This window comes from Apiospora hydei (genome assembly GCF_038363865.1).
Source record: "Apiospora hydei strain CBS 114990 chromosome Unknown utg000010l_segment0_segment0, whole genome shotgun sequence".
Taxonomy (NCBI): domain Eukaryota; kingdom Fungi; phylum Ascomycota; class Sordariomycetes; order Amphisphaeriales; family Apiosporaceae; genus Apiospora; species Apiospora hydei.
The window spans coordinates 2,361,885-2,389,025 of record NW_027117369.1 but is presented as its reverse complement, the minus strand read 5'-3'; the positions used below and the strand labels follow the sequence as shown (position 1 = coordinate 2,389,025).

Sequence of the window (27,141 nt, the reverse complement as noted above, 5' to 3'; positions counted from 1 at the left end):
GCAACCATGGTGCTACTGGGATTCCGTCCCTTATCTCAATCTTCACCATACCATTCAATCTATGAGAGGCCTATTGTGTGCCGCAATTATTCATACCCTAGGATATTGCACCTACATCATACGATGCGAAACTCGCGCTCTTTCAGAGGCTTGGGCCCATCCAAGTTGAGCAGGCCCTTGAGCTGATCCAAGCTACACTCGACCCTGATACGCCCGATCCTCGTCGAAGTGCCCGATTCGTCCGTCTCCAGCACCCACAGCACGCTCCTCTCCGACAGCCCGCAGGCGTGGAAGTCATCGCCGCCCAGCAAGACGATCTCGATCTTCTTGACAGGGCCGGGAACGTCGTGGGGGCAGCAGGCGCGGCCGCCGCTGGTCTTCTCGAGAAGCTTGGTCTGTTCCTTCAAGCGCTCCATGAAGGGCCACGGGTCCTCGGCGCCCTCACTAAGAGACAGCGAGGCTGCACACCCACACAGTCTCCACTCCCTCCCCTTCCGCATGTTCCTCAATTCTAGGAAACTGACAGGTATGGCCAGCGTGGTGCCGATGAGAGCTGTGGGGAGGAGCGCGTGTTTCTCGCGCTCGGTGCAACGACGGAAGAGCTCGCGGTACTGTATTGACGTCTCACCGACACCACTCTCGCCGTCGCTCAGCTCAAGCTGGATATCGTGTAGGTGGTTCTTGAAGTTCTGCAGTCGCATGAACTGCCAGTCGAACCGAATCGCACCGTCCCATCCCGCCCAGGACCATGAAGGGAAAAGCGGTCGCCGGCGCGGGCGTACGTCTTCTCCCTCCCAGCAATCGTGTACATGTTCCCATCCCAGCGCGTACGGAAAGCTGGTCCGTCGGAGTTCGGCTACTTGCCTCGGCCAGTAGTGCGGATCCCAACCCAGGACCTCCGATGCCTCGAGCGAGACGAACGGGATACCCACGATGTTCTCGATGCTGTTATCGGCTTCATGATAGTATCGGAGAATACCGGCAAATGCGTTGATGGCATCATCGTCGAAGCGGAGGTTTCGTCTGCTGTAGGATTCGATTGCCCGAAGAAGAGTCAGGTATCCCCTGTCGACAGTGACCCGCGGATCCAGATCCAGTGCCCGGTATATTGGCTGAGCCATGGCCAGCTCGGCGTCATGGCTTGGAATAGCTTCGCATCGGCACATATTGTCGCATTCAAAGTACATCTGCTCGTCGGTGAAGATCAAACGCCGGCGAGATAGCAAGGCCTCTTGGAGAGTCCAAGCTCGTGTCGCCCACCATGAATTTAGTATTACCCTCTGCAGGTCGGAGACGGTTGAAGAGATCTCCACCATGCCATCTTTAATCTCACGAAGGCGGTCGGTTGGCAGCGACGGTTCTGAGTTTATGCGACAATGCTCAGAAGCTGATGAGCAGGCACGCCAATGTTTGAGACGGACAGCAGTGGAGACACCTGGGAGTCCGTAGTCCTCATCTTTGCCAGCCGCGGCGATGATGGTGAGGGCTGCATTCCGGTATACCCTGTCCATCTGATTGATCTGACGATGGATCAAGTGCTTGTCATTCCCTTGGATGCAGTACTTGTCGACCCAGAGGTAGTTGAAGCCCAAAGCGATGACCACATTGATTGCATCGCCTATGACCCTTGGCAGTGGCTCTGGCAGCGAAGTGCCCACGAACTTGGGCCCGGTATGGTAGCTGGACGTTGCACGTCTCTGATGCGTAGACGCGTTACGGATTGGCACATCTTGGACGGTACATGGTTTGGTTAGTACAAGTAGGGCGCACAATGATGATAAATGCTTACTCGAATCGGAACTCCATACGTAGCTGAGTGCGATGTATTGCTGAACCGTATCGGGCTGGACGATATTGAGGGTGCGACAGTCTATCAAGCGAAGTTCAGATACGGCTTCAGTGACACGGCGGCACTTTTCGTGCGACTCGCGACACTCCTGGAACCACGCCAGAGCCGAAGCTGGCCGATACTGAGCTGGGAGCCGCCAACTTCTCCTCGACTCGAGGCTATTCCTCCTGATCAATGTCTCCATCGACATGGCTGAATATTACTCGGGATCTGAGGGCCATGCTTGGTTCTGATGCGGTCTGGGTTGCTGTCGAAGGAGGCCTAGCAGGTGAACTTGGCTGTATTCTTTAATAAACCGCACAGAACAAAGCATAGAGGGGCGTAGAGGGCGGAGGTGGAAGCCCTTGTGCGCTGCCTGCGACCGAGACGCCCCAGTCCATTCGAATGAGGTAACATGTCGCCCAGAACCAGTTCAGGGACTCGGTACTTTTGCTAATAGAAACGCAGAAGCCAGCCAGGATTCCAAGAACAGCGTGGCAGTGTACGTCTTTGTCTCCAAAGGGATGGGCTGCCGTGGCATACAAGACGCTCATTGGTGATATGGTGGCTACTAGTGATAGCGGTGGCTTGCATTGAGCAGGGTTACCATCGCAGGCAGACGCGATTCTCGATTCTGGGGAAGGTCTGTCCAGCCTGATACCGCCGATCGGTACGATGACGTGAATCGGCACATGCGTATTAGGGAAGAGGTAGCAGCAAGGCGTTCGGCAGGGCTGTCTTGTCAGGCTGATCCTATCCCTGATAGGTGGATGGACTGACGCATGATCACACTACGTTGCGGGAGAGGCTGGCACGAGTAGGTGATTTCCATGTTTACGGATCGGATTCAGCCGGGCTGTGCTGACACGCTTGATCATAATGGCCATGGGCGCATGCGCGGTATGAATGATGGCTGAGCAGCCAGGCACCAAATGGGTTTGGGAGACAGCACATTGGATTGGAGACCTACGGGGATATTTTGAGTACGTCAGCAATCAACCCGTTCTTGGAGCCAATCTGGATAAGGTCGTACCTCTCCAGATTGGTTAGAACATCCCAGGCACTGGCGGGGTCCAAGAGGCTTGTTTCAGCCCACTAGCTTTGCCTGTCCGGGCCTGCTGGCAGCTGTGGTTTGGGGCTCCCCAGCTGAAGCAATGGTGGGGCAGCGCTGTGAGGTACGCAAAGCTGTACGGGGCCACATGCGTTGGAAACAGAGAGGGGAGCTTAAGCTTAACAGACCCAGGTTACGAGATGTATCAATATTCATATGAAAGAGGCATACTGCTGATATTAAATAACTGGATATTGTTGCACGCGCATGCATCTTGCGAAATATTGATGGATCTAGGTATGCTTACACATTTGGGCTAGCCAAAACCCCAGCCCAGGCGGCCGGGCCCCTTATACCCCAGAAGGGGGCAATCAGCTGGGTCCACTTGATCTTGAAACCAACGGAATCGGCTCGTCGCGTCGTACGCATTCTCTCACCTCAGGTCTGGACAATTGTTGTCGGATTCTGCCAGCAACATCATCGCTCGTAGACACAATGAAGCAAGCTGGGAACTGGTTTGGTACCGCGACCCTGTATATCTCCTTCGCGCTTGCTTTGTTCTGGACTCTCAGTACCCTCAGCCAAGTAGAAAACCTCGTCCCGGACCATGAAGCAGTGTATGCAACTAGCCTGTTGGTGCATATCCCACCAAACAGCAACGACGATGCTTACCACATTGTAAGCTACTAATCTCTTCCTCCTTGTTTCGTGCCGTGTTGCTAACCAAGTGAATGCAGGTCAGTGTCGATTTGGACGGCCAGTCAATGCCGCTGAACATTGACACGTCGACGGGCGATACCTTTGTCGCTTCTGACCAATGCGATACGGCGAACTCGAAGAGCGGATGCTACGCGCTGGATGCGGCATTCAAGCTCGAGGTTAGTTGAGCCCAATAAAGTCTCCCGTGCTATTATTGCTAACATACTCATCTCAGGAAAACACCATCATTCATAACCAGAAGTTTGAGCTGGAAGTCGGTATTGGTCGTTCAACCGGCCAACTGGCCACTCTGAGAGCCAACGTCTCTGGCCTGGAAGTCGGCAATGTTTCGGCAGGTATGGATAGACCATGCTCCTACTTCGTCTTAGGTTCAGATTCTGGACGTCAAGCTCATCTCCTACATAGCGCTTATCGACAAGGCCATGCCGGACTCATTCCAGCACGGATCCTTCGCAGGCATCCTAGGGCTAGGAATGCGTACATCATCTTCCCAATGGCTCCAGTTCCAGAAGCTGCCGCTCATTGATACGTTGATTACCCAAGGAAAGCTAGCCAAGCCCCTATTTTCATTGCGCTTCCCTCGTCTGGGCGATCCGAACGCAATGGCTGGGATATTTTCTCTTGGAGAAATCGAGGGAAGAGTACATGCTGAAGCCGATCAGATACAGCGATGTCGTTCAGTTCTCGTCGTGAGTACTCCTCGCCATACAAATCAGACCTCCCTGGCTCCATTCGATTGGCACATGCTGACACATCGAAAAAGATCGCCAGAAAACACGAATGACCTTTCTACGTCGGCCTGGTCTGTCAGCCTGGAAGGCCTCCGAATGAATGGCGTCGAGTCGCCGGTCAGCCAAGGTCAAGTTCGCCCGGATGCGAAACATGTGTCCGTGATTGACTCGGGGGCACCCCATATCTACCTACCTACAGACGACCTCCATGCAGTCGTCAAGAACTTCGAGGGCAAGACGGAGGTTCGTCGGAAAAGTAGCCAAGGATTCCCCGGCGAAGAAGTGTACTTCGAATGCTCCGTTCCTCAATCGCTCGAGCTCAAAGTCAATGGGGTATGGTATCTCGTCGACCCCCTGGATATGCTTGTTAGCCATTCGAGCCATACGGCTGAGGATGGAACTGTGATGTAAGTTCTCTTTCGGTTGTGTGGGCCCCAATATCGTATTGACTGCGAATAGGTGCCGCGCTGGGATTGGAAGCAGGCAAAGCGCCAAGCTCGGCGACAGCGTCCTGGGAATGCCTTTCTTGAGATCAGTGTTCACCATCTATGATTACATGTCGACGGACATGTTTTCGAAAACTCCCCGCCTTGGTCTCCTGAGCCTGGTAGATCAGCGGTTGGCCAAGAGCCGGTATGTCGACTTGTACACGAATCGACTCCCTTGAGACGCCAGGTCCATCTGAATCCTGCAGAGGACATAGACCACCGAGACTACCGAAACTCTTCAAGGCTGCCTCTCTCATCAAAAGCAGCCCGAGCGAAGAGAAAGTTCCGCACAAGCTTACGTGAGGCACGGAGGTTGGATTCAGGGGCCTGTTACCAACTGTGGCATGGGCTTATCGATCTTCATGTATCGAAGCCGGGCGAAATAACTGGAGCGGGCGCTCGCTGTCCCTTCGCAGATTCCCTAATGTCGATCCCTCTCTATCAACTCACTACGGGTTCAATAGCAGACACCTGCATGAGGAACGGCGCCGTTCGAGGGAATCACACTACCATGAGTTCAGTTTTCATTCGAAGGCATACTGAATAGGCCGCCGATCCAGCTTTCAACCTTGCGATCCAGCAAGCTACTTGCCTATTGAGTCGGTTAGTGGTTGAGAAATCTACAACAGTGCGGAGCGCGGGAACCAACAACAGTAGCGGATGTAATGCAAAGAGTGCAATTAGAGTAGATTCAGATTAACTTTAGAGAATGGCTGAACGACACCGTCTGTCGCATATATGTGTGTACTTCCTAAATGAAATCAATTTGACCGTACGCGTTGCTATTCGTAATGTCTCAACCAACATCAATCACTGTGCATTCCGCAAGCTCGGCCAGTCGGCGGCCTTGTGCATGTCCGGACGGGCCTTGGCATAGGGATCGTACGCCTCCCAGCATTCGCCACTGGACCACGACACCTACATCAAATGCTCGTTTCCACGCAAAGGGGCGGTGAGTGGGGGGCACGTCAGTGCCTCCTTCACTGCGCTAGGTTCGTCATTGACGAGTCCCAGGGCTCGACCTCTTCATCCCTCGAACTGGATATCATCGGGTTCGCATTCGTTGGAAAACGGGTCCGTACTGATTCGATACTCGGCGTTTGTATTGCTCTTTCAGAAAAGAATGGATCCCATTGCATGCTCCAACCCGCACAGCAGGCACTTAAAACAGAGAAGAACTTGCAGGAGATACATACGCGTAAGAGGCGGTCCAGGTACCCGGTAGAAGCCGTTCCTCGGGGATCATCCCAGGTCCTGGATATGGTGACCTGTACCGTTCGCCCCACGAATTGCTGTACAATAAGCATTTATGCACTATACGGTCATTTTCGCCCGGCATGCTGAACATGAGCATCTCGAAGAAGCGGCACGGGCGGTCGTGGTCCATCCGGCCACTGGCGGGGGCCACGTTCTTCGCGAAGGCCTCCTCGCGCTGCTTCGAACAGGCCTGCCTGCACGTTTCGGCCCGCGCCTCGACCGCGCGGGATCGACCGTACGGGTCAGATTTGGAATACGGGGAAGAACCGACTAACCGGCGGACGTGGACCAGCGTCGGCCTCCCGCGACAGTCCCGGGACGGCGCTGCGAGGATGGAATTAGGCCAGTACTTAAGGCTTGTGTATTCCGGGTTCGTTTTGTTGGTGTGGATGGTGGCGCCGTCCCGGGAAGTCTTGTTCCACATGTCGTCGGGCGTTTCGGCATCTGGTTCCTGTTCCTCGTCCGGCCTCACGATTGATGTTGTTGATTCCGTGGGCGAAAGAGGCGCGTCGGTGGTAGCTGTGCTGTCATTGCCGGAGGGCTCGGCCGGTATTAGTGGATGGCTTTTGTGGCGTAAAGTCACCAGGTGCTTGGCGGGATCGCGGGGGCTGCAGTTGCCAGAGCGAGGCTCCGGGGCATAGGAGGCCGACCAGGAACCCAGAGCCCAGATCTCCTCGGGGAAGTAAGAAAAAGGATCATCGTAGTACTCGGGTCCCCACGTCTCACTATACAGATGGCAGTGCTGTATATAGAGTGGGTTATTCATGTCCGTGTTGAGCCGCATGTTGAAGGATCGGCACTGGCGAGTCCAGGGTTCGCCAGCGGCCGTCGCGTTACGCCGCTGCTCGAGGCACGCTGCCGCACAGGTGTCGGCCAGCTTGTCGGCCTGCGTCACGAATTTCTCATCGAACTGCTTGCGGGATCCTATCGGGTCACGCTTGCCGTACTCCTCCGGGTCATGCTCGAACCGGACATAGCCAACGTCGGTGCTGCGGCCGTAGCAGTCCCGCGGCGGAACAAGAGGCCCTGCTTGATGGTGTACCAACGCCGTGTAGTTGCCACGAATAGCCTTGTCGGCGTCGGGTTGATCCTCAGAGGGTTCTTCGGAGGCGGTCCGTTCACTGGGGCTCTTCGGCAGAAGGGATAGTCTGGGTTGTTTGTGCAAGGGTCTTCAGGGGGAGCTTGGTGCCGCGACCGAAGGCCGGACGGCAAAAGCCGCAAGGCAGGCAAACACAATACTCTTCATGCTAAGTGGCTGCATCTTGGCTTGGGTAAGTAGTTTGTCAATTGATCGATGCGATTTTCGACTTAGAATCAGGAAGATAGTGATTCTGAAGCTTTGTGGTATGTGATTCTGTCATCTGAACGGACTTAAGGAAGGGAAACATCTTGTTGGTTATATAGGCGGCGCATCCCATTGAGAGAGCTTTTGAGGCAGTTTTAAGAGAGGCCAAAATATCAGATTTGAGAGAGTATGGCCACGATGGTTTCCCATACATGACGGGTGGTCAGGAACCGTTCAGGTCACTCCAGGACTGCATGTATAAACAAATAACAGGGGAAACTCTAAAGCATGTTTGGCGAAGTTGAAGCCACCTGCAACGGCACTGTTGGACCCCTTAACTGTATCGTATCGAGTGGGTATCCCATACCTTGAGGGCGACCATATGCTTCTTTGCCATGGACAATGAAATGGTCTCTCCCAAATGCAAAGCTGAAAGTCAGGAATGACGGCGTCGTGGATCGCGATCCAGGTAGCATTGGTTACCTTAAGTACCTTACCTAACGTTGAGTGATATGCACTTATTGCGGTGTTGTTCCTGGTGAGCCTGGCTTTCGACTGAGACCACGCCAAAGGCGAGGTGCATCGCGGATCCCTCCTATCCATTAATTGAAGCGGCAATGCGATCTCGCAGATCACCTCGCTATTTGCTTCCCGTTTGCGAATCGGAATCGGAATCACATTACCATCAAGCAGAATTTGAGTTGCAAAGTTCCATAATGCACGACGATAAACAACACGGTATGATGGCTTGAAGGCTTGTTAATTGGATCAATCAAATATATCCTACCTACCTTGTTGGATTCAACAGGGACTGTTTAAAGGCGCTACCTAATCCGATCATCTCGAGGCAAGCATGGTGATCATTAGCCCGACGAGACTCGGTCAATGTCTCATTTCGGTCTGTGAACGACGCAGACTCGAAAACATATTGAACACCAAGGTGGGGTTTGTCGGCTGTAATGTCATAGCTTGAATGGGTTGTCTTTCTCTCAGCGCGCTAGACTTAATTCGGCCAGAGTAGAGGTGAGAAAGCTTTATTGATAAGGCAACGCGGTCCTTATCGTTCGTCATAGGCGCATCGGAGATACGTCGGCTTGCAACTGCGGAAAAAAAAGTACTCGAGTGCAGTGCTATCAAGAAGGCGCGCGCTTTAGCCAAAACCAAAACCAAGCTCTAATTTCGCGTCATGAACGAGAGATGGCTCCATTCCATCTACACAATCCCCCCATTTCCATTTCCCACAACCACCACCCTCCCGCAACGCGATATCGTATCGAGCGCCGAGATGTCACGGTATCGACCATCGTCAGGTCAACCGCCGCCCCCGCCGCCGCCTCCTACTAGCCAGGGCTACGGAGGCGCTGGTGGTTACGGTTACCATCAACCTCCCCCTCCCCCTCCGCCCAATGGAGGCGACCGTTATGCCCCTTCGCACAATTCGGATCCCCGCGTCTTTCGTGGAGGATTTTCTGATTTGCGACGCGACACCCGCAGCCGAGACCCCCGGGATGACTACCGTCGCGACCAACGCGATGATTATCGCCCTCCGCAAGGCGACTTCGACTTCCGCGTAGACCGTCCTTCTGGCGTCCAGGAATCATTTGAATCCTACCGACCTTCGTACGACTCTGGCCGCAATGGAGGACGCGCAGACCGGAACGATCGCCGATATCCATCTGACAATTACAGATCTCAGCGCAATGGCATTAGCAGTGGAGGCAGGCCACCTGCTCCTCGAGGCACCCGGTACGATCGAGGCGGCCGTGGTGGCAATCGAGGTCGCGGTGGTTCCCAGAGATGGGCCCCTAAGAAGGCAGCTGAACGGGAGCTATTGGTAGAGAGACATGACCAAGATGTGGAGGAAATGCTTGGAGATGCTAACGGAAGGGCCACTTACCGAGATGTTGACGAGTTGTCTGACAGTGATGAGGCTGCCATGGAGATTTCAGATGATTCTGATGCAGAATCCCAGGAACCCGTCGCCAAACGCGCGCGTGTCTCGGTCCCAACCAGCGCTGCCGAGGAAGCAGCACCCCGATGGTCCAACCCAGATCCCTACACTGCACTTCCACCCCCGGATGAGACAACCCGCAAGAAGAAAGACGTTGTTCAACTCATCCGCAAAGCACGCGTCGAGGCTGATTCCAAGAAGTCAACTGCCCCCTCTGAGGCTGCGGACTTCATTTCCTGCGATTTCTCTGACGGCGAGGACGAAAAAGCGAACACTGGCAGCAATCTCCCTGCTCAGTCACGTCGCGCCGACAACCGCCCAGAGTCATCGTCCTCATCTGGCCCCACCAATGTAACGCCCGCAGTTGCTGAACCTCAGAGCATGGCTTCCTCATCTAACCTGGCTATCTCGTCGCTTCCGCCGCACTTGCGCGGCCATCCAGCAATTGCCCAAATCCCCCCGCACTTGCGCAACAACCCATTGGCAGTTGCCGCTGCCGTTGGCTACGACAATCAAACCCAACCCAAGCACGACGCAATTGCTGCTGCCTCCCACGTGGGACAGAACCTTCCTAGACGCAACGCACAAGCCACACCTGTCGATCTCACACCTTCAACTGCCCTTGGCAGTCGCAAGCGCACCTTTGATGACCGTATCAAGCGTCCGCATGCGCCCTTGAAAAAGGTGACCAAGATGAAGACGGATGGTAACATCATCAGCGAGTATTACGCCGTCGCTGAACACGACGCTTGTCCGTGGGCCGAGGTAGATCATTCTCAGACTGCCTCCATGTCGGTCAGGTATGAAGCTCCATGCGCTCATTATACCATTTGCAAGTCATGTTCTAACTGTTTCCAGATTACATAAGGAATTGGTCGACTTCCATGAATATGTCAAGCCACGCGATTTCGAACAGCGAGTTCGCGAAGAAGTCGTGAACCGACTGAACCACCTGGTCAAGTTTAAGTGGAATGACGCATGCATCCGCGCCTTTGGTTCCTTCATGTCAGGCCTGTATCTTCCCACAGCCGATATGGATCTTGTCATTTGTTCGCAGAGCTTCCTTAAGACGGGAGTCGCCAAGTACAATTCTAAGAACAAGCTCTGGCAGATGTCGCGTTTCTTGGAGGGACGCAGGGTCGCCTACATGAACGAGATTGAGGTTGTCGCAGGTGCCAAGGTCCCACTCTTGAAGTACTGTGACAGCTGGACTGGCCTGAAGATTGATGTTTCGCTTGAGAAGTACGATGGTATCAGAGCCATCAAGACATTCACAGACTGGAAAGAGCAGTACCCAGCCATGCCCATCTTGGTTGCTGTGATCAAGCAGTTCCTCTGCATGAGAGGTCTGAACGAGCCCGTCAACGGTGGCATCGGTGGATTCTCTGTCATCTGCATGGTCGTTCATCTTCTTAACCAGATGCCACAGGTGCAAAGCGGTTCTATGATCCCAGAACATCACCTCGGTGAATGCTTCATGGAGTTCCTCGATTACTACGGTAACAGATTCAACTACGAGGTCACTGCCATCTGCATGAACCCACCTCGAGAGGTTGCCAAGGTACGACTGTCCCACCTAGTTACTCGTCCGCGGTTCCAATGCTAACAAGCCTTGCAGAATGAGGTCTCGGATCTTGTGTATCGAAACATGGACCGACTGTCCATTATTGACCCTAACAACCCAGCGAACGATATTTCTGGTGGTTCCTCTAATTTCCCCGTGATTCGGCGACACTTCAAGGTTGCGTATGAGACGCTCCAAGAGCGAATGGCTGAGCTGCCACGGTCGAACGGAGACCCCAAGGCCCAAGTTCATGGGTACAGCACCATTCTGGCTCCAATCTTTGCCGGAAATTACGAGTCTTTCGAGAGACAGCGTGGTTTTCTGCAGGGCCTTGATGAGGATATGAATGCTCCGCCTCCGCCGCCGAGTCGACGTCCGGCCATTGGTCCCCACGGCATCGACTACAACAGTGTTGAATAGTAAAGACCACTCGTCACAGTCGCATGCGAATCTCTCTGGAGTTGTTCCCCGCTTAGGACTCGAGGCACGAAGGGGAACCGGCGTTACGGAACCGATTTCATTTGATACGATAGATGGAGGGCGGACAAGATGACCTTTACGACCCACGGCGTTTCCTGGTTTGCGGCTGTTCTTTGCTTTGCAGATACCCCCAGCATTTCCCGGCCCTGGCCATGACCAATGGCTTACGTCATGCGAGCTAAACGTTTCTGTCCAGGTTCCGGCATCACATGTAGTATAGGGCGGACGATCTGAGCTGTGCTTTTCCCCGCACAGCCTGCCAACGGCATACATCCCCTGCGTTGAGTTACCGCAAGATGGTCCGCCAAGTCGCAAGAGCGATTAATGAAGACGATTATTGAGATCCCGTTTCTGGCAAAGGGTGCCCCAGTGGGGTTTCCATGATGTGAAATTTTGTTCTGCTAATATGCCACACCGCAGCATTCATACCTATTTGGTCCACAGGGACCTGACCTTGCGGAGCGAAGATACTAATGTGCAATAGGAAAACGAACCTTGCATGCTACTGCATCTTGAGCACGTTCGGCCTTGGCTTCCAAACCTCGCAACTATCCTGTTGAATGTTTGATGGCCTCCATTTTCTCACTGCAGTCTGGGATTCGTTCCTGGATGTGGAGAGGAGACTGCACGCACGCGGGTGGTGTGAGGCATGTGATGCGTTCCCTCATTCCGGGACCTTGCTTCGCTTCAGCTAACACACGGTTTTGGGTGTTACGTATCATGAGTAAGTTACTCCAAATGTGGTGACTTGACTGTCCTACACACGAACATAGGGGGTGCTGCAACCATCATGAATTCTTCTGCTCAGGGGCACTTGTTGGACAAAAGGTTGCGCTGTGACACGACGGATAAGGCCTTATTACTCACTAATCATTAAATACAATCCAAGGGGTTGAGAACCCAGTATTCCGTTGCTAATCATTCGCAGTGGTAGAAATAAGCATTCTCACAATGCAAACCCAGCGTTTAGCAGCCATCTTGGGCTGGGACACTTTCTAGTGTACCCCTTGCAGCAAGTAAGTCAATGCTGGGGATGCGGGGCATCCCCACAAACCAAAGCTCAACCTCCCGTTCCCTGCACCCACCTTGCCACATGGTATCCTACCCACCTTCTGCCGTTCTGATGGCCCTTACATGAACCCTTGCAAATACATTTATACCTACCTACTTGAGAGATGTATCCAATAATGCTTGAAGACTTCGATGTTGTCTGCGCATATTTCTCCAGCATTCGGTGCTTTTCCAGCCATACTTCTTCGTGGCGTGCTTCCCTTTCTTGACCAGCTGCAGCTGTGGCAGGCAGCCTTCATGCAACGAAAATACAATACTCCAATCTCGTGCAACCATCCAGGATAGTATGCTTCAGCTGTTGGCCGATGGGAAGACAGACAACAATGGTAATTGCTCCACCTCCCTTGACGGTCGCGATAATCGGGCTGCTCCTCGCGTATGCTTGTAAGCACAGTAATACGACCTCTTCAGCATCGGATGAACCTCCGACGCTCGCTCCCGTCATTCTAGCTTACGAAGTGTTTCGGCTGCTGCAGAAAGCGCATGTCTGCGCCAATGTCTAAGATGTAAGGTCTGACACACACTGTCACCATGGACTGCAAAGCCCCTGCAGACCGCAGCCCAGCTTCATGCAGGTAGGGCCTTTCCTTCAGGCCCATAGCACGTTCCGACTGCTTCCACCGGCCGAAGCCAGCGCATTCATTCCACGGTACACGGAAAATGGCCAGCCCGGTCGGTGTGGTGACAATGCCCTCTCATTGCATCAGGCCAACTTGGTCGTCGCATGAGTAGGGAAGCGCCATGCTTGCAGCTCGCTCATCCCTCAAGCCACTGGCGGCGCAGACAGTTGGGCTGCGGACGGAATCATCATAACGTCCCCATTGGCCACTTCGGCCAGCCACTTTATGCGCCCGCCCTGGGGTCGCTACCAATGTGCGCGCGGGTTTACCTAACATGAAGGTGGTGGTTCAACCGGGTCTACAGGTATACACATACATGTTGGTAGTCACATAGCATGTTGTTATTGACCTCCATCCGACCGAGCCATCATCAAGGTGGGCAATTGGTATAATTTTGAGCCTCTATCGCAGAACTCGCGCTCCATGGACGCTCTCTGTTTTCATCTGTCCCGAACACTTCGGATTCAACCTCGCTCGCAGCAGGCTCTGTTCGTCAAATCTGCTGGATTGGGTAAATCGATTTTCCCTTGGGCTTGGCCCGGAAACCTGACAGGGATGGAGGATCATGACTTTGTCTTGATTGGACTGTAGTCAGTCAATGAGGATCGGCAAACGACAGTGACCCCAAAGCAGGGCTGAACTGCATTGGGAGGATTTCGCATGTACTCTGCGGCCTCCCTGGCGACGGCGACCGGCCCAGTCAGAGGCCCAGAAGGAGCTCCTTGTTCCTCCAAGTCCAAGATGGGCACGAACGCATTGGTCCATCTGACACTGGCCATATCCTTGCCCTGGCAAAATCGTCATCCGCCATCCTTGCCTGATTTCAAGGGCCGCGCCTGGACACCGACTCCCTGCTGTCCGTACCCACCTCCCCTCACGTTGTGCCACCGTCTCGGGATCATCATGTTGATTTCCCCGTTGATGGATGCATACCTAGGTATGTAGTATATACCGGTCGCCGCCCATTCACTTGTTGAGTAGCCGACGGCTTTATCACTCCCGCGCGCATTTGTATGTGACAGGACCAGACCTGCCGTTGCCGCTTTCGACGCACCCCAACTTTGCAATCCAACAGAACCCAACTCGTGCCATGAGAGAGATAGCTCTCTCTCTTTCGTTCTGACAGTATGCGCAAGAAAACTTCGACTGCCAATGTGTACTTCATCTGCTCGTTCGCCGCCATTGGTATGGAAGCCCATGCGATACCCGCCCAGCCTACATACTATGGTGCTCCCGGGCGGTTGCTAACATGAACACTAGGCGGTGGACTGTTCGGCTTCGATATTAGTTCCATGAGCGGCGTCCTGGGCACCAAGGCTTACACGCGCTACTTCAATAACCCGGTGTCCTATGCTCAAGGCGGGATCACCGCATCTATGCCAGCCGGCTCGCTTGTTGGTGCGTATCATATTGTCATGACCAACGGTGCATTGTTTTATGAACGTGGGAGCTGATCAGTATATACCACAAAAGGATCTCTATGCAGCTCCTTCTTGGCCGACAGATTCTCTCGGAAGATAGCTCTGCAGATTTCCTGCGTGCTGTGGATAATTGGTTCCATGTAAGGCAACCCTTTCGACGTCCCCTCTGGACCAGCCCGGTTGCCTCAGAGGGTAAATGAAATACTGACTCATGGCTGTTGCCGTCCAGCATTCAATGCGCATCCCAGAACGTCGGCATGTTGTGCGCCGGGCGCGTCATAGCCGGCCTCTGCGTGGGCATCGCGTCGTCGATCGTGCCCGTGTACCAGGCCGAGATCGCGCCCAAGGAGATCCGGGGCCGCGTCGTGTCGCTGCAGCAGTGGGCCATCACCTGGGGCATCCTGATCCAGTACTTCATCCAGTACGGCGCGGCGCAGGTGGGCGGCGGGCCGGCGGACCCGGACCAGCCCGAGGCCGCGTTCCGCATCCCCTGGGGCGTCCAGATGGTGCCGGCTTTCATCCTGCTCGTGGGTCTCTTCTTCTTCCCCTACAGCCCCCGCTGGCTCGCCGCCCACGACCGCTGGGAGGAGGCCATCCGCGTCCTGGCCCGGCTGCACGGCGACGGCGACCCGAACCACCCCAAGGTCCTCGCCGAGTACCAGGAGATCGAGGAGGCGCTGCGGTTCGAGCGCGAGGAGGCCACGTCGAGCTTTCGGGCGCTGGTCAAGCCGAGGATCTTCAAGCGGGTGCTGCTCGGGATGAGCGTGCAGATGTGGTCGCAGCTCTGCGGTATGTTTGCTCACTAGCACCCACATGCGTTCGATCCGTCTCGATGGAGCCTGACTTGCATTGCAGGAATGAACATCATGATGTACTACATCGTATACATCATGAAAGGTGCGCAGATTGCTTCGCCTTTGGCGACCGCTTCGATTCAATACGTCATCAATGTTGCCATGACTTTGCCGGCTATCTTGTATCTGGACAAGATTGGTCGCAGGCCTGCGCTCATTGTTGGCGCGTTTCTGATGATGGTTTTCCTGTTCATCGAGGGTAAGTGAAATATGTTGGTTATCATCCAGAGGCAACAACCCATTTAACGAGAAGGACGAAATTGGCTGACCTATCTTGCGCTTGAAAAGGGGCACTACAAGCTGTCCACGGCCAGCCGAACACGGACGAGACCCGGACCGACGACAACAAGGACATCACGTGGCTGATCAAGGACAACAAGCCCGTCTCGTCGGCCATCGTGGCCATGTCGTACCTCTTCGTCGCGACGTTCGCGACGACGTGGGGCCCGACCTCGTGGACGTACCCGGCCGAGATCTTCCCGTCCAAGGTGCGGGCCAAGGCCGTGTCGCTGTCGACGGCGGCCAACTGGTTCTGGAACATGATCCTCGCGTTCGCGGTCCCGCCCCTGCTGTGGAACATCAACTGGAAGATGTACATGATCTTCGCGGCCTTCAACGGCGCCGCCTTTGTGCATATGAGCTTGCTGGCGCCCGAGACCAAGGGGTTCACGCTCGAGGAGATGGACGAGATCTTTGATAGCGGGCGCCCGGCTTGGAAGCCGTATAAAAAGGTCTCGAGGCTCGATCAGTTGACCAGAGATATCGAGGCGGGGCATGTCAAGATCACGGCGCCGGTAGGTGGGGATGGTGTTGCTGGCCATACTAGCGCTGGTGAAGCGAAAGGGGTTGGGTCCATGGCGACGGCCGAGGAAAACGAGATTCGGGCCGGGGAGAAAGCTTGAGTCGGAAATACGGATTGCCTGTGGGTGATAAAAAAAACGATTCGGCTTCTGGGAAAGTTATGTTATGGGCATGTTTGGACACTCATTAGCGAGATGGAAAGGACGGCGTAAATTAAGGTAATACCATTTGTTACGATGTTTGGACTTCTGCTATTATATCTCAATTGCGATTTTCTTGTCTTCTTCGACTACTCCTGCCATAATAACTAAGTAGTCATCTATCCCATCCGTGGGTATCGCACCCAGCACCTCAATGATGCTACGTGAACGAACCGCCCCTCATCTTCGTTCTCATGTCTCCTCCCGCTCTCAGACAACCCTCATCGTATTTTCTATCCAGCTACCCCCTGGATATCTCGACTCGCGAAGGCCCCTGTGTCGGCGGCGCAGTGGAGATATCTATCCGTATAGAAGTTTCCTCAAACCAACGTGATAAGCTCCAGCCCCTCGTCGGACCCCTCCGGCCACAGCTCGCCGTCCATGACACCAACGATGAACGCGGGGACTACGACCTGAAAACTGCCTCCCTCGTCGCATCCCCTCAGCACGACGGGCATGCCGGCACCCGCCAACAGATACACTTGGAAACAATACCAGAACATATATGGATTTTCAGAGGATTCCGTAAAGTCTCGGAATATATCTGAGGAACCTCCCTAAACAAAAGCTCTGGAGCACATACTTACAGAGCCAGTCAATTGATGTTCAGCTACTTACTTACCTTCCATGGGTGAAGGTGGGGGGACTCGCAGGCGTTAGAGCAGCCTAAAATCCGAAAATCACTTGGCGGCTTAGTGGTAGATCTTCCCCACAAGTAGGCATCTACTGAAGCTTTCTGCTTGTGGCAATTGCCACGACCTTCATACAATCTTTTTAAAGATCGAGACTTGAGAAACATCCTCCTGGGCGAGACATTCAACAAATAATAAAATGCCCCATTCGCAATTCCGCCGAGCCGAACAGGCGCCGTCCGACGAGGAAGGGGAGGACCTGGAGCCGCTGGAAGACAAGACCGAGGCCCTGACGCTGCGGTCCAAAAAGACGGACCGGGCGCAAAGGAAGCAGCAGCTTCGCGCGGCCAAGAAGCAGTCCAAACCCGCCCCGCGCGGCCTGCTGCTCGATCTCCCGTACGAGCTCCTGCTGGAGATTCTGTACCTGCTGCGGCCCAGCGACCTCTTTAATCTGCGCCGCGCGGGCAAGGGCTACGACGCCTTCATTACGTCAGAGGAAACCCGGATCGCGCAGCACATCGTGTCTTGGCGCTACAGCTGCCTGGCCCAGTGTTTCCGGCTGCCGGTGCTAATCCGCGACATACAGCAGCAGCAGCGTCAACTCACCGGCCACAACGTAGACGGTAATAATGAAGAGGCCGACGACATCGACATCGTCCCCATCCTACAAAGCCCCGAGCGCCAGGACAGGCTGGGCATCCACAAGCGGCCCTACAGCCACGTCCTCCCGCCCGACCCGGCCGAAGTCTGCACGTGCCTGACGTGCGTGCTGCGCTGGTCGGCCCTGTGCCTCATCGTCGACTTCGCGCACTGGCAGGACGACCTGGACCGGGGCGAGCCCCTCCCCACCTGGTCGCGCAGCGAGCCCGTCCCGGAGTGGAACCGGCAGCTGCTCGCGCGCAACGCCGACGTGGTTCGGAAAGCGCTATCGCTCCATCGCGAGAGTACTCCTGGTGCTTTAGCAGCAGGATCCGAAGTAGTAGGCGGCCTCTGGCACGCCCGCCTCCTCGAGGCGCACCTCGACTCCACGACGCGCGCCAACCGCCGCCACGCCGCCAACAAGGGCAACAAGCGGCGGCGGTTCCAGATGAGCGCGGCCGACGCCGCGGCGGGGACCGACGCCTTTCTCGCGCGGAGCGGCCCGCCGACCTTCGACTTCCCCTTCCACCGCGACAACTACTACATGCTCGAGGCCTACCTGCCGAACCGGGCCTGGATCGAGAACAAGGCGAAGTGGGTGTACGTGCCCGCGACGCAGCACGACTACGACATCCAGCAGGTCATGCGCTGGGCCGTCGACATGCGGGGGCGAGAGGGAGGGCCGTCGTGGAGGAATCTTCTGATCAGGGGCAGGTGGCAGCAACTACGTGAAGTATATTGGCTGTGCTTAATTAGGTTAGGGCAGGATGCGGCGAGATATCTTACAGGAGGCCTTCCGTTTCGGTCTTGAGAAGAGAAATCATGGTTCCGAATCAAGCAATTCAGTGCGACTATAATGATATCAACATTCAAATCAACGAGAACTACCAGCTTGGACCCAAACTTGGATGAGGGCATCGTGAAGAATCGACCAACCAACTGTCGCCCGGTCAATCCCCTATGATGTTAGAAAGCACCAAGACTATATTTTCACATTCCGGTCTCGAACCGTAGCCTCAGTCCCGATCAACAAAGTGGTAAATCACCCTCGTCCTACAACATCCCCATGGCTTCGACTTTGAGGGGTTCGGGTATCGTCGAGAGGATCTATGCTGCTTGATGATAGAAGCCCAATTGAAGCTGCGCAGTACGTTCGTGTCACGTACTAGGACCAAGACTCCCCGGCGGACGTTGTTGAACCAGCTGGACCACCTCGTTCGCCGTGGTGCAGGCCGTCGATGAGTGAACAAGAGACCAATCACTCTCCCAGCTCTGAATTGTATTAATTGCACAGATGAAAGCGGAATATGCGATAGAGATCTGGGTGAAACAGTTGTTTACACGATTCAAATAAGCCATGTGGTGGTTTGCCAGCACAGACAGGCGATCACCCAAAAACGTTCGGTCATTATTGTTCATGGGCCAGTGGAAGCAGTAATGCTCTGCAACTCTCTCCAAAGGCTTCATGACACAAGAGCTGGCCATAAGGGTATATCTGTAATCGAAATTGACATTTAGAGACGACAAAATTCCTGGCGTGTGCAAGTACATATGCTGGCGATTACTCCGTGCTGGAGAGTGACATACTCAAGGTAGGTACGTAGGCAATGGTCATATGGGTTAGGCTCATTGCATCTTCGAATGTAAGAGTCTAGCTTTGCGCGTAGATAGCCCAGCATGAATCACTTCGCCAATTCACTTGGCACGTAGGTCATATCGATCGAATCGGACTGTGAGATAGATATGCTGTGCATGCACCTGCACAGTACAGCAACATATTATTCACTGCCACACATTTGAAATGATGAACCCTACACACTGACACTGGTTCCAACATCTTCGAGCCTCACTGACGTGTAGTGATGTGGTGATGCGACCACACCGGATCTCCAAGTCTGACATCTATGCGTCGTCCTTGTTCTTGTTCTTCTTCTTCTTGCCGCCGCCGCTGGAGCTGGACACGGTCGGTGTGGATTGGAGGCGGATGTGCAGAACAGTCCACTCCTCATCCTTGTACTTCTCGATGTCCTCTTCCTTGGTCATGTACGCTGGAGGGTTGTTTGCAGCCCACTCGAAGCCTTCTAGGTAGGGCTTCTCAAGCTCATCATCGCTCTGTGGGGAAGTAGTTAGTTAGACAGTCCTTCAGAAGCAACGTCCCTCGCATCAAAAGATGCAATGCGATTGCATATGACTGGGTATGCTTACCCTCTTCTTGTTCGCCTTGTGGATCGCATCTAGGGCGTCCTTGATCGTGACGCCCTTCATGCTCCGTGCGGTGATCTTCATGCCCAGAGAGGTGACGAGGTCAATCCTCTTGACCGGGGGGCTCGGTGAGATGCTTCGACAGGATCTCCTTCTCTTCCACCGTGGAGGAAGAGGTGTTGATCTTCCTGTAGTTCCCTCGGTGTCAGTCCCGTGCGGGGTAATTGGACAGGGCGGGTGGGCGAGACATAGGGGCAATGAAGGAGAGCAGCAGTGGGCAGAAAGTCAAAACCACAACTTACCATCCTGTCCGCTGGGTTTCAATCGCAACCTCAATGGGAGTACGGTTCGTCTCTATTGTTACAGCCGGTCAATTCAAGTTCTCAAAGTCATGCAGTCATGGGAAGGCACTTACTCAGCTCTTCAATGTTCATAACACCCTCAGCATAGGAGCTCGCTCTACGCTTCTCCTTGGCCGGGGAGGTGATCTTGTTCTCCAGGCCTTGGACGGCAGAGTCGACCTTGGTGAGCGGTTCCGTCATGGTGGCTGGGTGTTGTCTGAATAGGACCGTGGGAAGGGGAAGTGATTTCTTCTACGCGGGGTAGAAGAGGAATGACAGGAGATATATCTGGGGTGATTCAGAGGTGTTTGTGTTTGTAGTAAAGAGCTAGGCAGTGACCCTGAGCTATTTACTGGTTAGGGGAGCTTGTCTGATTGACTGACTGGTGTTTGCGATGCAGTAACAACGAGACACTATGGCGATGGTGATGATAAAGGTGTTGAATCACAGGATGATGATGGGGATTAAGAGGGAAGATCGAGGAACAAACGGGGAAAGGACGGGGTTATCATTATTGCGATGAGGGGAAAAAGGGACGGAGGGCCAGGGAGTTGAATGGTACCTTTGACACATATGGGATGACAAAGGGAAGCTACGAAATCCCGCGATGCAGAGATGCAGTACCTCGCGTGCCCATGGTTCGCAAGTACCGAACACTCGCCGGGCGTATTGGGAGGGTACCTGGGGCCGGATGTAAGTGGTGGGCACCGCGGGCTGGGGGGACACAACATTGAAGGGGATCAACAGCGACAAGAGGGCAGCTGACCATCAATCAGCTTTAGCGTTTGGAGCTTCGATTGGCCGCCGTGGGCTCATCAACACAGTTTCGTCAGGCGGGGTAGAACGAGAGAACGAGGGAAGCAGCGAGCAGGCAGACGAGCAGAAGCGAGGTAGAGTGCTAACAGAGGGAACGACGCAGGAATGGGCAATGGCGGTGGTGCGATCGCGTGACATTTGCTAAGCTCAGGTACATGCGCGGCCGCTCAGCTGTTGGACATCGTTTGACCTCGTTCGACAACATCCTCACATCATACTTGCCCCATCCGGTTTGGTCTAGCTGCTGCAGCCGCGCATTGGGCGTGGGCCAACGCCCAGCCAGCGTCATGCCGGCCGGGTAGCGAGGGCGACTTCCCCAGATTCCCTATTTTCTGGGGTATCCCCACCTACAGTGCGCGGCTAAAGAGGGGTCCCACCCACTAACTGTTCTTTCCCCCAGTAAGTGGCCAGTCACCAGTGCCAGCTACGAAGCTAACAGCTCTGCTGCTGCAGGAGCTTCCAATTCCACCGTCCGTCCCGGAGCTGCTCCTTTTGGGGATTCTTGAAGGTTGCAATTGATTGTACCTTATTTTGGATCTGAGATACAGTAATTGACAAAACCAAATTGATGCTGAGTGATACGTCTATCAATTGAAGGATGCCCTTAAACATGCTCGGGATTCCTCATTGCCTACTTGCAGGTGGATCGATGTCGGGCAATCTCGGATGTCAACTGACTATTGGCCGCCCTCCGGATGTCATGGGAATTGAATTGACATTCCCTCTCCTCCATGAAGGCCCTCCGTCAGGTTCAACGGCAGCATGCCAGGATGTTTCTAAAAAGACCTGCATCTCCAGTCTTGCAGAACGAATCTGCCTGATCTGATTTAGGGAATACTTTACCTGGTACTGAAGGTCATTACTCTCTCAAGCAACCAGGGCCGGAAGCCAAGGCGGCAAGGCCAATTGCAGACACTACGACCTAAAGTGCAAACAGCTCTGGGCGCCGATGAGTGGACAAAAGCTGCCCCAAGCTCCACCCAAGCTTCATTGCCGTTTGAAGATGGTGGCCCGCAAAACACCACTGATGCTATCAGTCCGTCATAATTTGCTCCCATATTCTTGTCGTACACCGATACTCGCAGTGATGTTTATCAGGTGATTAGGGGCTCTATCAAGTTGTTTTCATGGCCGTAGATAGGAGAACGGCCCAGGCTTGCCAATATCGGAGCTGACGAGTGCTTTTTCGTCGCGGTAGAATCAACCCAGCGATGTTCGTCGGCAAATGATGGAGCTGTCTGTTGAACCGTCAAACCAACCCCGCAGCCCCGCCGACAAGCAGTCACGCGGGCTTGCCCAGCGTCCGACTGGGGCCTGTTGCAATGCGAGATTACCAGAATCACCATGCAAGTAACAGCCCATCAACGCAACGCACCACCAGCGAGTCAGTCTCGGCATACCGGTAACGTACCACAAGAACTGCATCTTAAATAGGTTTGCTATTCACGTGAGACAGAAACCTCGTCCGTGACTTTGACACTATTTTGGTACTCGTCCCTGAGCATCTCCTCCTGACTGGGCTTGTTGCTGACAATATGCGTGATGGAGAGTGTTCGGAGACCGAGCCTCATATCCCGCTTCAGCAAGTCGTTGGGTGACAGATACTCCGCCCCGTCAACCGAACTACCTTCAATGGTTCGAAGCTGGACCGATGAATCTCGCTGGGAAAGATCTCTCCCTGCGCCGTGCTTCTGATACGAGGATGACGACCTGGCCGATTCGGAAATGGTTCGGTATAGGGGCCGGATGACGGGGATGACGATACAGACCATGGTCACGGCTATTTCGACGGCGGACCAGATGACCAACGGCGCCGTCTTGTCTGTTGCACCACAGCTGTTACTCTCCACGTTCGCCTATCATCCAACGTAACAGGAACAACTCACAAGTGAAGTCTGGACCATCGAGGCCGCCAAGTTCCACCGTTCTGACTATTCCCGCGATTCCAGCGCTTTCTGTTTCAGGGAAGTGCCAATTGGAACGGGGCTTGACATCAACTTACAATACTCCGAGGCTCATACTCCCAGCTATCGTGACTTTCTCACGCTTTGGCATGTTCAATTTCCAAATGAACAACCAGGGGAAGATGGCCAGGAAGAAATCGACCACCACACACCAAGCTATATGATGTTCAGCTGCATGTTACATATGGTGATCCCTACACGAAAAACGGCATACTCACATCCAAGCGTTGTTGCAGCTGGGGTCAAAGGAGTATCGCAAATACCCCCCCACCCTTTCCCTATCCCAGATCTTGTTGACTGGTCGGCACTGTGTCCACAGCACCACCGACGCTGATGTCGAGATGATGGAGAGGGAGATTATCGACGTCCATATGGCTATCTTGTGCCAGGCAACCACCACAATGCGCAAGAGGAAAAGCGCAAGAGAGATTTTGGCCAGCGCCATGCTTATCACTGCCGCCGCTTGGCACATGATCTCCCAAAATACCGCCGAAGCTGCGTCGTCGGGACTCAGAGTGTGTATATGCTGGCCAAATCCATAGAGTGCTGAAATGTGGGTGAATATCGTGTACAGGATAAAGAATACCTTCATATGGAAGTTAGCGGCCGACTGGCAATCCGCTATCATCGTTTCTTGGGTGCTACTTACTCCCGCCGTGGCATACGCATAGTCATCAGCACCGATGGATCGAACAATAGCGACACGGGTATACATTCGGAGAAGAACCATCAGCAGTGAGACGCCCGAAAGAGTCCACACCAGGACCAGTGTCTCGCCTCCGCGCCCATCAATCATCTTGCCGCAGGGTGGATGGACCGCAGCGTGAATGGTTTCAATTGGGATATTCCTTGTGGTTTCCCGACGAGCTGAGAAGACCTGTGCACTGCACCTGGAAAGCGGACAGCTAAAAAGGATACCTTGATCCTCTGATCGGAGTGCGCCAACCTTGCACGTTTCATTACTCATTCTCGCTGCTTTTCCGTAAGCAAGCAGACCTAAAGCTCGTTGGGGCTCATGGCACGTTTCATTACTCATTCTCGCTGCTTTTCCGTAAGCAAGCAGACCTAAAGCTCGTTGGGGCTCATGGCCCAAGAGATGCACGGGCGAATCAAGCCGATTGAAAGTCGTGGCTATGAGGATTGATCAGCGACAAACCGGGTCGATTTTGGTGGCTTTGGAAATGCATGTTTGCTGTACTGTGGCCATCGAGTGTCGCCAAGTCTCCCTAAGATGCTGCTGGCATGGATTCAAGACCAGTCTCCCTTGAAAGCGAACATCGTGAACAAGACGCAGTCGCCTATGACCCCCCACCCCGATGCACCGCAGGCTACCCAGCTTTGGACGACGTTCCTTACATCCAAAACTCGGATATCCCAAATAAGCGCAGCATATATTCAACCTCCTGATTTATGTGCGCATGTTCGATTGACTCAGCTTATACGACAAACAGCGGTGTGCTTGCTTGCTAAGACTTTGCCCGTGGCTTGCGACGAAACATTCCACGGTCGTTACCGAAGCCCTGGCTTGCAGGTTGGCACATCGCATAACTTGGAACCAACCAACAACATTGAATGCTACCTCTATCCCGGTACTGACACCGTGGACGTTTGGAACCCAAACATTCCGCATCCAACTAGATGATGGAAATCACTAAACTTGCCATATGCATGAGGTAACTCGTCACACGCATTACACCCTGGGCTTTCCACCCCATCGAAGTTCGTCGCTACAACCATCACCCAGTACAAGAGCCTTTTTTAAGCCTCATGTGCCTACAGGTGCATTTTTGTAAATCTTCCCTGTTCTCCGCGTTGCCATTCAGCCGATGCCACCGACCATGACTCCCAGGATTTATCTAGCACTTGAGTTCTTCGGGGAGAAAAGGCGACTAGTGTTTGCAGCAAACATATCGCATTACCTTGAGATAACCATGGAAACGCTGCATACGAGGTTTGCCGAGTCGCAATTGTTCACCACACCAACTCATCATGGACTCTGCCACCACACTTCTCGATGTTCTCCGGAGGACAACACTCAGTCTTGACCCTGACCTTTTACGGGTATTTCTGCCATTGGTCGCGCTCATATCCCTTGTTTTATTTCTTCATCAGCGAGATCCATTGAAGCAGTACCCAGGTCCGATCCTTGCGAGTAAGGGTAGGCTACACTCCCACATTGGTTCGCGAACTGACAGCTAGTTCCGACTAGGAGTTACTAACTTGTGGCGTTTGTATATCACCTGTCGAGGTCGGTCTCATGTTGTGATCCACGAGCTTCACAGGAAATATGGCCCTATTGTTCGGTTGGGGCCGAACATATTGGATCTGGATGTGCCCGAATTGGTCAAGATATTTTACAGCACCAAAGCTCAATGGAAAAAGGTACATGTGACGATCCAGATGCTGATATGAGACAATTGACCTGATGAATTGGACATATTTGGCAGACCGAGTTCTACCACGGCTCGAGCTCAATAGTGGATGGGAAGATTGTGTACAACATCTTCAGCCAGACGGACCCGGGAATACACACCCTGTGGAGAAAGCCCATCTCGAAGCACTACTCCACGAATGGTGTCCTACCTCTTGAGCCTCACATTGACAACGTACTCACTGAGTTCTGCACGACATTGGAATCACGTTACGTCAAGAAAAGCAAGGGCGCTGAATGCAGTCTGGACCAATGGCTTCTTTTTTGTGAGTTACCCATCTCTCAACCCTTGAAATTGGTCCAGGCCTAACCCCGTCAGTCGCATGGGATGTCGTTGGGACAGTCACCTTCAGCCAGCCTATCGGATTCCTCGAGAAGGGATGCGACTTCAATGGAGTTCTTCACGCGGCAAAGAAGTCAACCGACTACTTTGCCGCCGTGAGTCAGATTCCCGTCTTAGACTATTGGCTGGACAAGAACCCAGTACATCGGATCGGGCCACCATCTTTCGGAGCGGCTGTCAACATTGCCCTACAGCACCTCGTTGACCGTTCCCAGGGAACAGATAGCAGTTACCACGACCCGGCGCAGCCAGACTACCTAGACAAATTCATCGAGGTAAAGAAATCGGATCCCGAAACAGTCGACGACTCGATGATCATCTCGTACTTGATGATCAACCTTCTCGCAGGAGCCGACACTACGGCCATCACACTTCGCTCTGTGTTCTACTACGGAATCCGGGACCTGGCTGTTTGGTCGCGACTGCAGAAGGAGCTCGACGGAATCGTGGAAGATAAAACGAGGCCCGTCAGCTGGCGCGACGCCCGATCAAGTCCGTACCTCGAAGCCGTCATGCGCGAAGCGATACGCATGTTGCCCGGCGTGGCGATGAACCTCGAGCGATACGTTCCCGAAGGCAGGCTCGTGATCCCATCTGCCACAAGCACCGAAGCCAGCAAGGATCAGGATCAAAATCAAAGATTCGTCCCCGCCGGCACCATCGTAGGACTGAATCCGTACGTGGTAGCGCGTAACACATCCGTGTACGGCGACGACGCCGACGCGTTTCGCCCCGACCGCTGGCTGAAGGGCGAGGAAGAGCCGGAAGCGGCGTACCAAGCGCGGCTGGCGGCGATGAACGCGGCGGACCTGTCATTCGGGGCGGGTGCGCGCGTCTGCATCGGCAAGAACCTTGCGCTGCTCCAGGCGTATAAGGTGGTCGCGACGCTGGCCGTCCGCTACGACATCGAGCTGGCGAACCTGGCGTCGCGGTGGCGCGTCACTAATAGCTGGTTCCCTAGGCAGGAGGGCGGATTGGAGGTCAGGCTCAAGATGAGAGCAGTTGGCCACTGATTTGCGGAAACGGGCAGCAAAAGCGGGTTTATGTCAAGTCGATCTGCATTGCTAGATCTAGTCTTTGTATCCCATACAACGTGGGGGTTTGCAGAATCACTTCCTTCCCCGTTTCTTGCGTGACCTTGTCCAACCTCACCACTGCTCATGCCTGAATGCTCTCCTTACTCCCGATTCGTCGTTCAATTCTTGTTTCCACACGTCGCCCAAGTATTTGCCCATGTCGTCTATGATAGAAAGGAGCAACGGTACCAGTACCCAATACTGAGGCGATCAAAGGAATTAAACGGGGGAGGTAATCAGCTCGGCTGGCCCCGTCAGAGAAAATGACCAAGATGAAGATGAGTCGACAAACAATAAATATCACAATTGACTGAAAATGGCGTTAACTACCAAATCGAAACGTCTATGAGGTAAGAAATGAAAACCGCAGTCAGC

General features: G+C 54.0%; 9 protein-coding genes across 9 annotated transcripts; 5 read left to right on the top strand and 4 right to left on the bottom strand.

The window, feature by feature from the left end:
- Positions 1-116: 116 nt before the first annotated feature.
- PG997_014968 (uncharacterized protein) lies at positions 117-2,039 on the bottom strand (the record flags this gene model as incomplete). Its single annotated transcript, XM_066819282.1, has 1 exon — positions 117-2,039. One exon carries the CDS (start codon positions 2,037-2,039, stop codon positions 117-119), a length of 1,923 nt encoding a protein of 640 aa, XP_066661470.1.
- Positions 2,040-3,374: 1,335 nt separating this feature from the next.
- PG997_014967 (uncharacterized protein) lies at positions 3,375-4,997 on the top strand (the record flags this gene model as incomplete). Its single annotated transcript, XM_066819281.1, has 5 exons — positions 3,375-3,557; positions 3,617-3,757; positions 3,814-3,915; positions 3,968-4,737; positions 4,790-4,997. The coding sequence occupies 5 exons, from the start codon at positions 3,375-3,377 to the stop codon at positions 4,995-4,997; spliced, it is 1,404 nt and encodes a 467-aa protein (XP_066661469.1).
- Positions 4,998-5,980: 983 nt separating this feature from the next.
- On the bottom strand, positions 5,981-7,336 carry PG997_014966 (uncharacterized protein; the record flags this gene model as incomplete). Its single annotated transcript, XM_066819280.1, has 2 exons — positions 5,981-7,204; positions 7,271-7,336. 2 exons carry the CDS (start codon positions 7,334-7,336, stop codon positions 5,981-5,983), a joined length of 1,290 nt encoding a protein of 429 aa, XP_066661468.1.
- A 1,210-nt stretch (positions 7,337-8,546) lies between these two features.
- On the top strand, positions 8,547-11,295 carry PG997_014965 (uncharacterized protein; the record flags this gene model as incomplete). Its single annotated transcript, XM_066819279.1, has 3 exons — positions 8,547-10,111; positions 10,170-10,872; positions 10,930-11,295. The coding sequence occupies 3 exons, from the start codon at positions 8,547-8,549 to the stop codon at positions 11,293-11,295; spliced, it is 2,634 nt and encodes an 877-aa protein (XP_066661467.1).
- A 2,878-nt stretch (positions 11,296-14,173) lies between these two features.
- Positions 14,174-16,223, top strand: PG997_014964 (general substrate transporter; the record flags this gene model as incomplete). The annotated part of the gene is made up of 6 exons (XM_066819278.1): positions 14,174-14,231; positions 14,307-14,489; positions 14,520-14,607; positions 14,697-15,256; positions 15,323-15,520; positions 15,610-16,223. 6 exons carry the CDS (start codon positions 14,174-14,176, stop codon positions 16,221-16,223), a joined length of 1,701 nt encoding a protein of 566 aa, XP_066661466.1.
- Positions 16,224-17,153: 930 nt separating this feature from the next.
- On the top strand, positions 17,154-18,839 carry PG997_014963 (uncharacterized protein; the record flags this gene model as incomplete). The annotated part of the gene is made up of 2 exons (XM_066819277.1): positions 17,154-18,307; positions 18,797-18,839. 2 exons carry the CDS (start codon positions 17,154-17,156, stop codon positions 18,837-18,839), a joined length of 1,197 nt encoding a protein of 398 aa, XP_066661465.1.
- Positions 18,840-19,495: 656 nt separating this feature from the next.
- Positions 19,496-20,337, bottom strand: PG997_014962 (uncharacterized protein; the record flags this gene model as incomplete). Its single annotated transcript, XM_066819276.1, has 3 exons — positions 19,496-19,705; positions 19,799-19,983; positions 20,211-20,337. The coding sequence occupies 3 exons, from the start codon at positions 20,335-20,337 to the stop codon at positions 19,496-19,498; spliced, it is 522 nt and encodes a 173-aa protein (XP_066661464.1).
- Positions 20,338-22,391: 2,054 nt separating this feature from the next.
- PG997_014961 (uncharacterized protein) lies at positions 22,392-23,712 on the bottom strand (the record flags this gene model as incomplete). Its single annotated transcript, XM_066819275.1, has 5 exons — positions 22,392-22,774; positions 22,839-22,879; positions 22,998-23,072; positions 23,135-23,442; positions 23,566-23,712. The coding sequence occupies 5 exons, from the start codon at positions 23,710-23,712 to the stop codon at positions 22,392-22,394; spliced, it is 954 nt and encodes a 317-aa protein (XP_066661463.1).
- Positions 23,713-24,905: 1,193 nt separating this feature from the next.
- On the top strand, positions 24,906-26,703 carry PG997_014960 (cytochrome P450; the record flags this gene model as incomplete). The annotated part of the gene is made up of 4 exons (XM_066819274.1): positions 24,906-25,074; positions 25,165-25,298; positions 25,364-25,561; positions 25,705-26,703. 4 exons carry the CDS (start codon positions 24,906-24,908, stop codon positions 26,701-26,703), a joined length of 1,500 nt encoding a protein of 499 aa, XP_066661462.1.
- Positions 26,704-27,141: the final 438 nt, after the last annotated feature.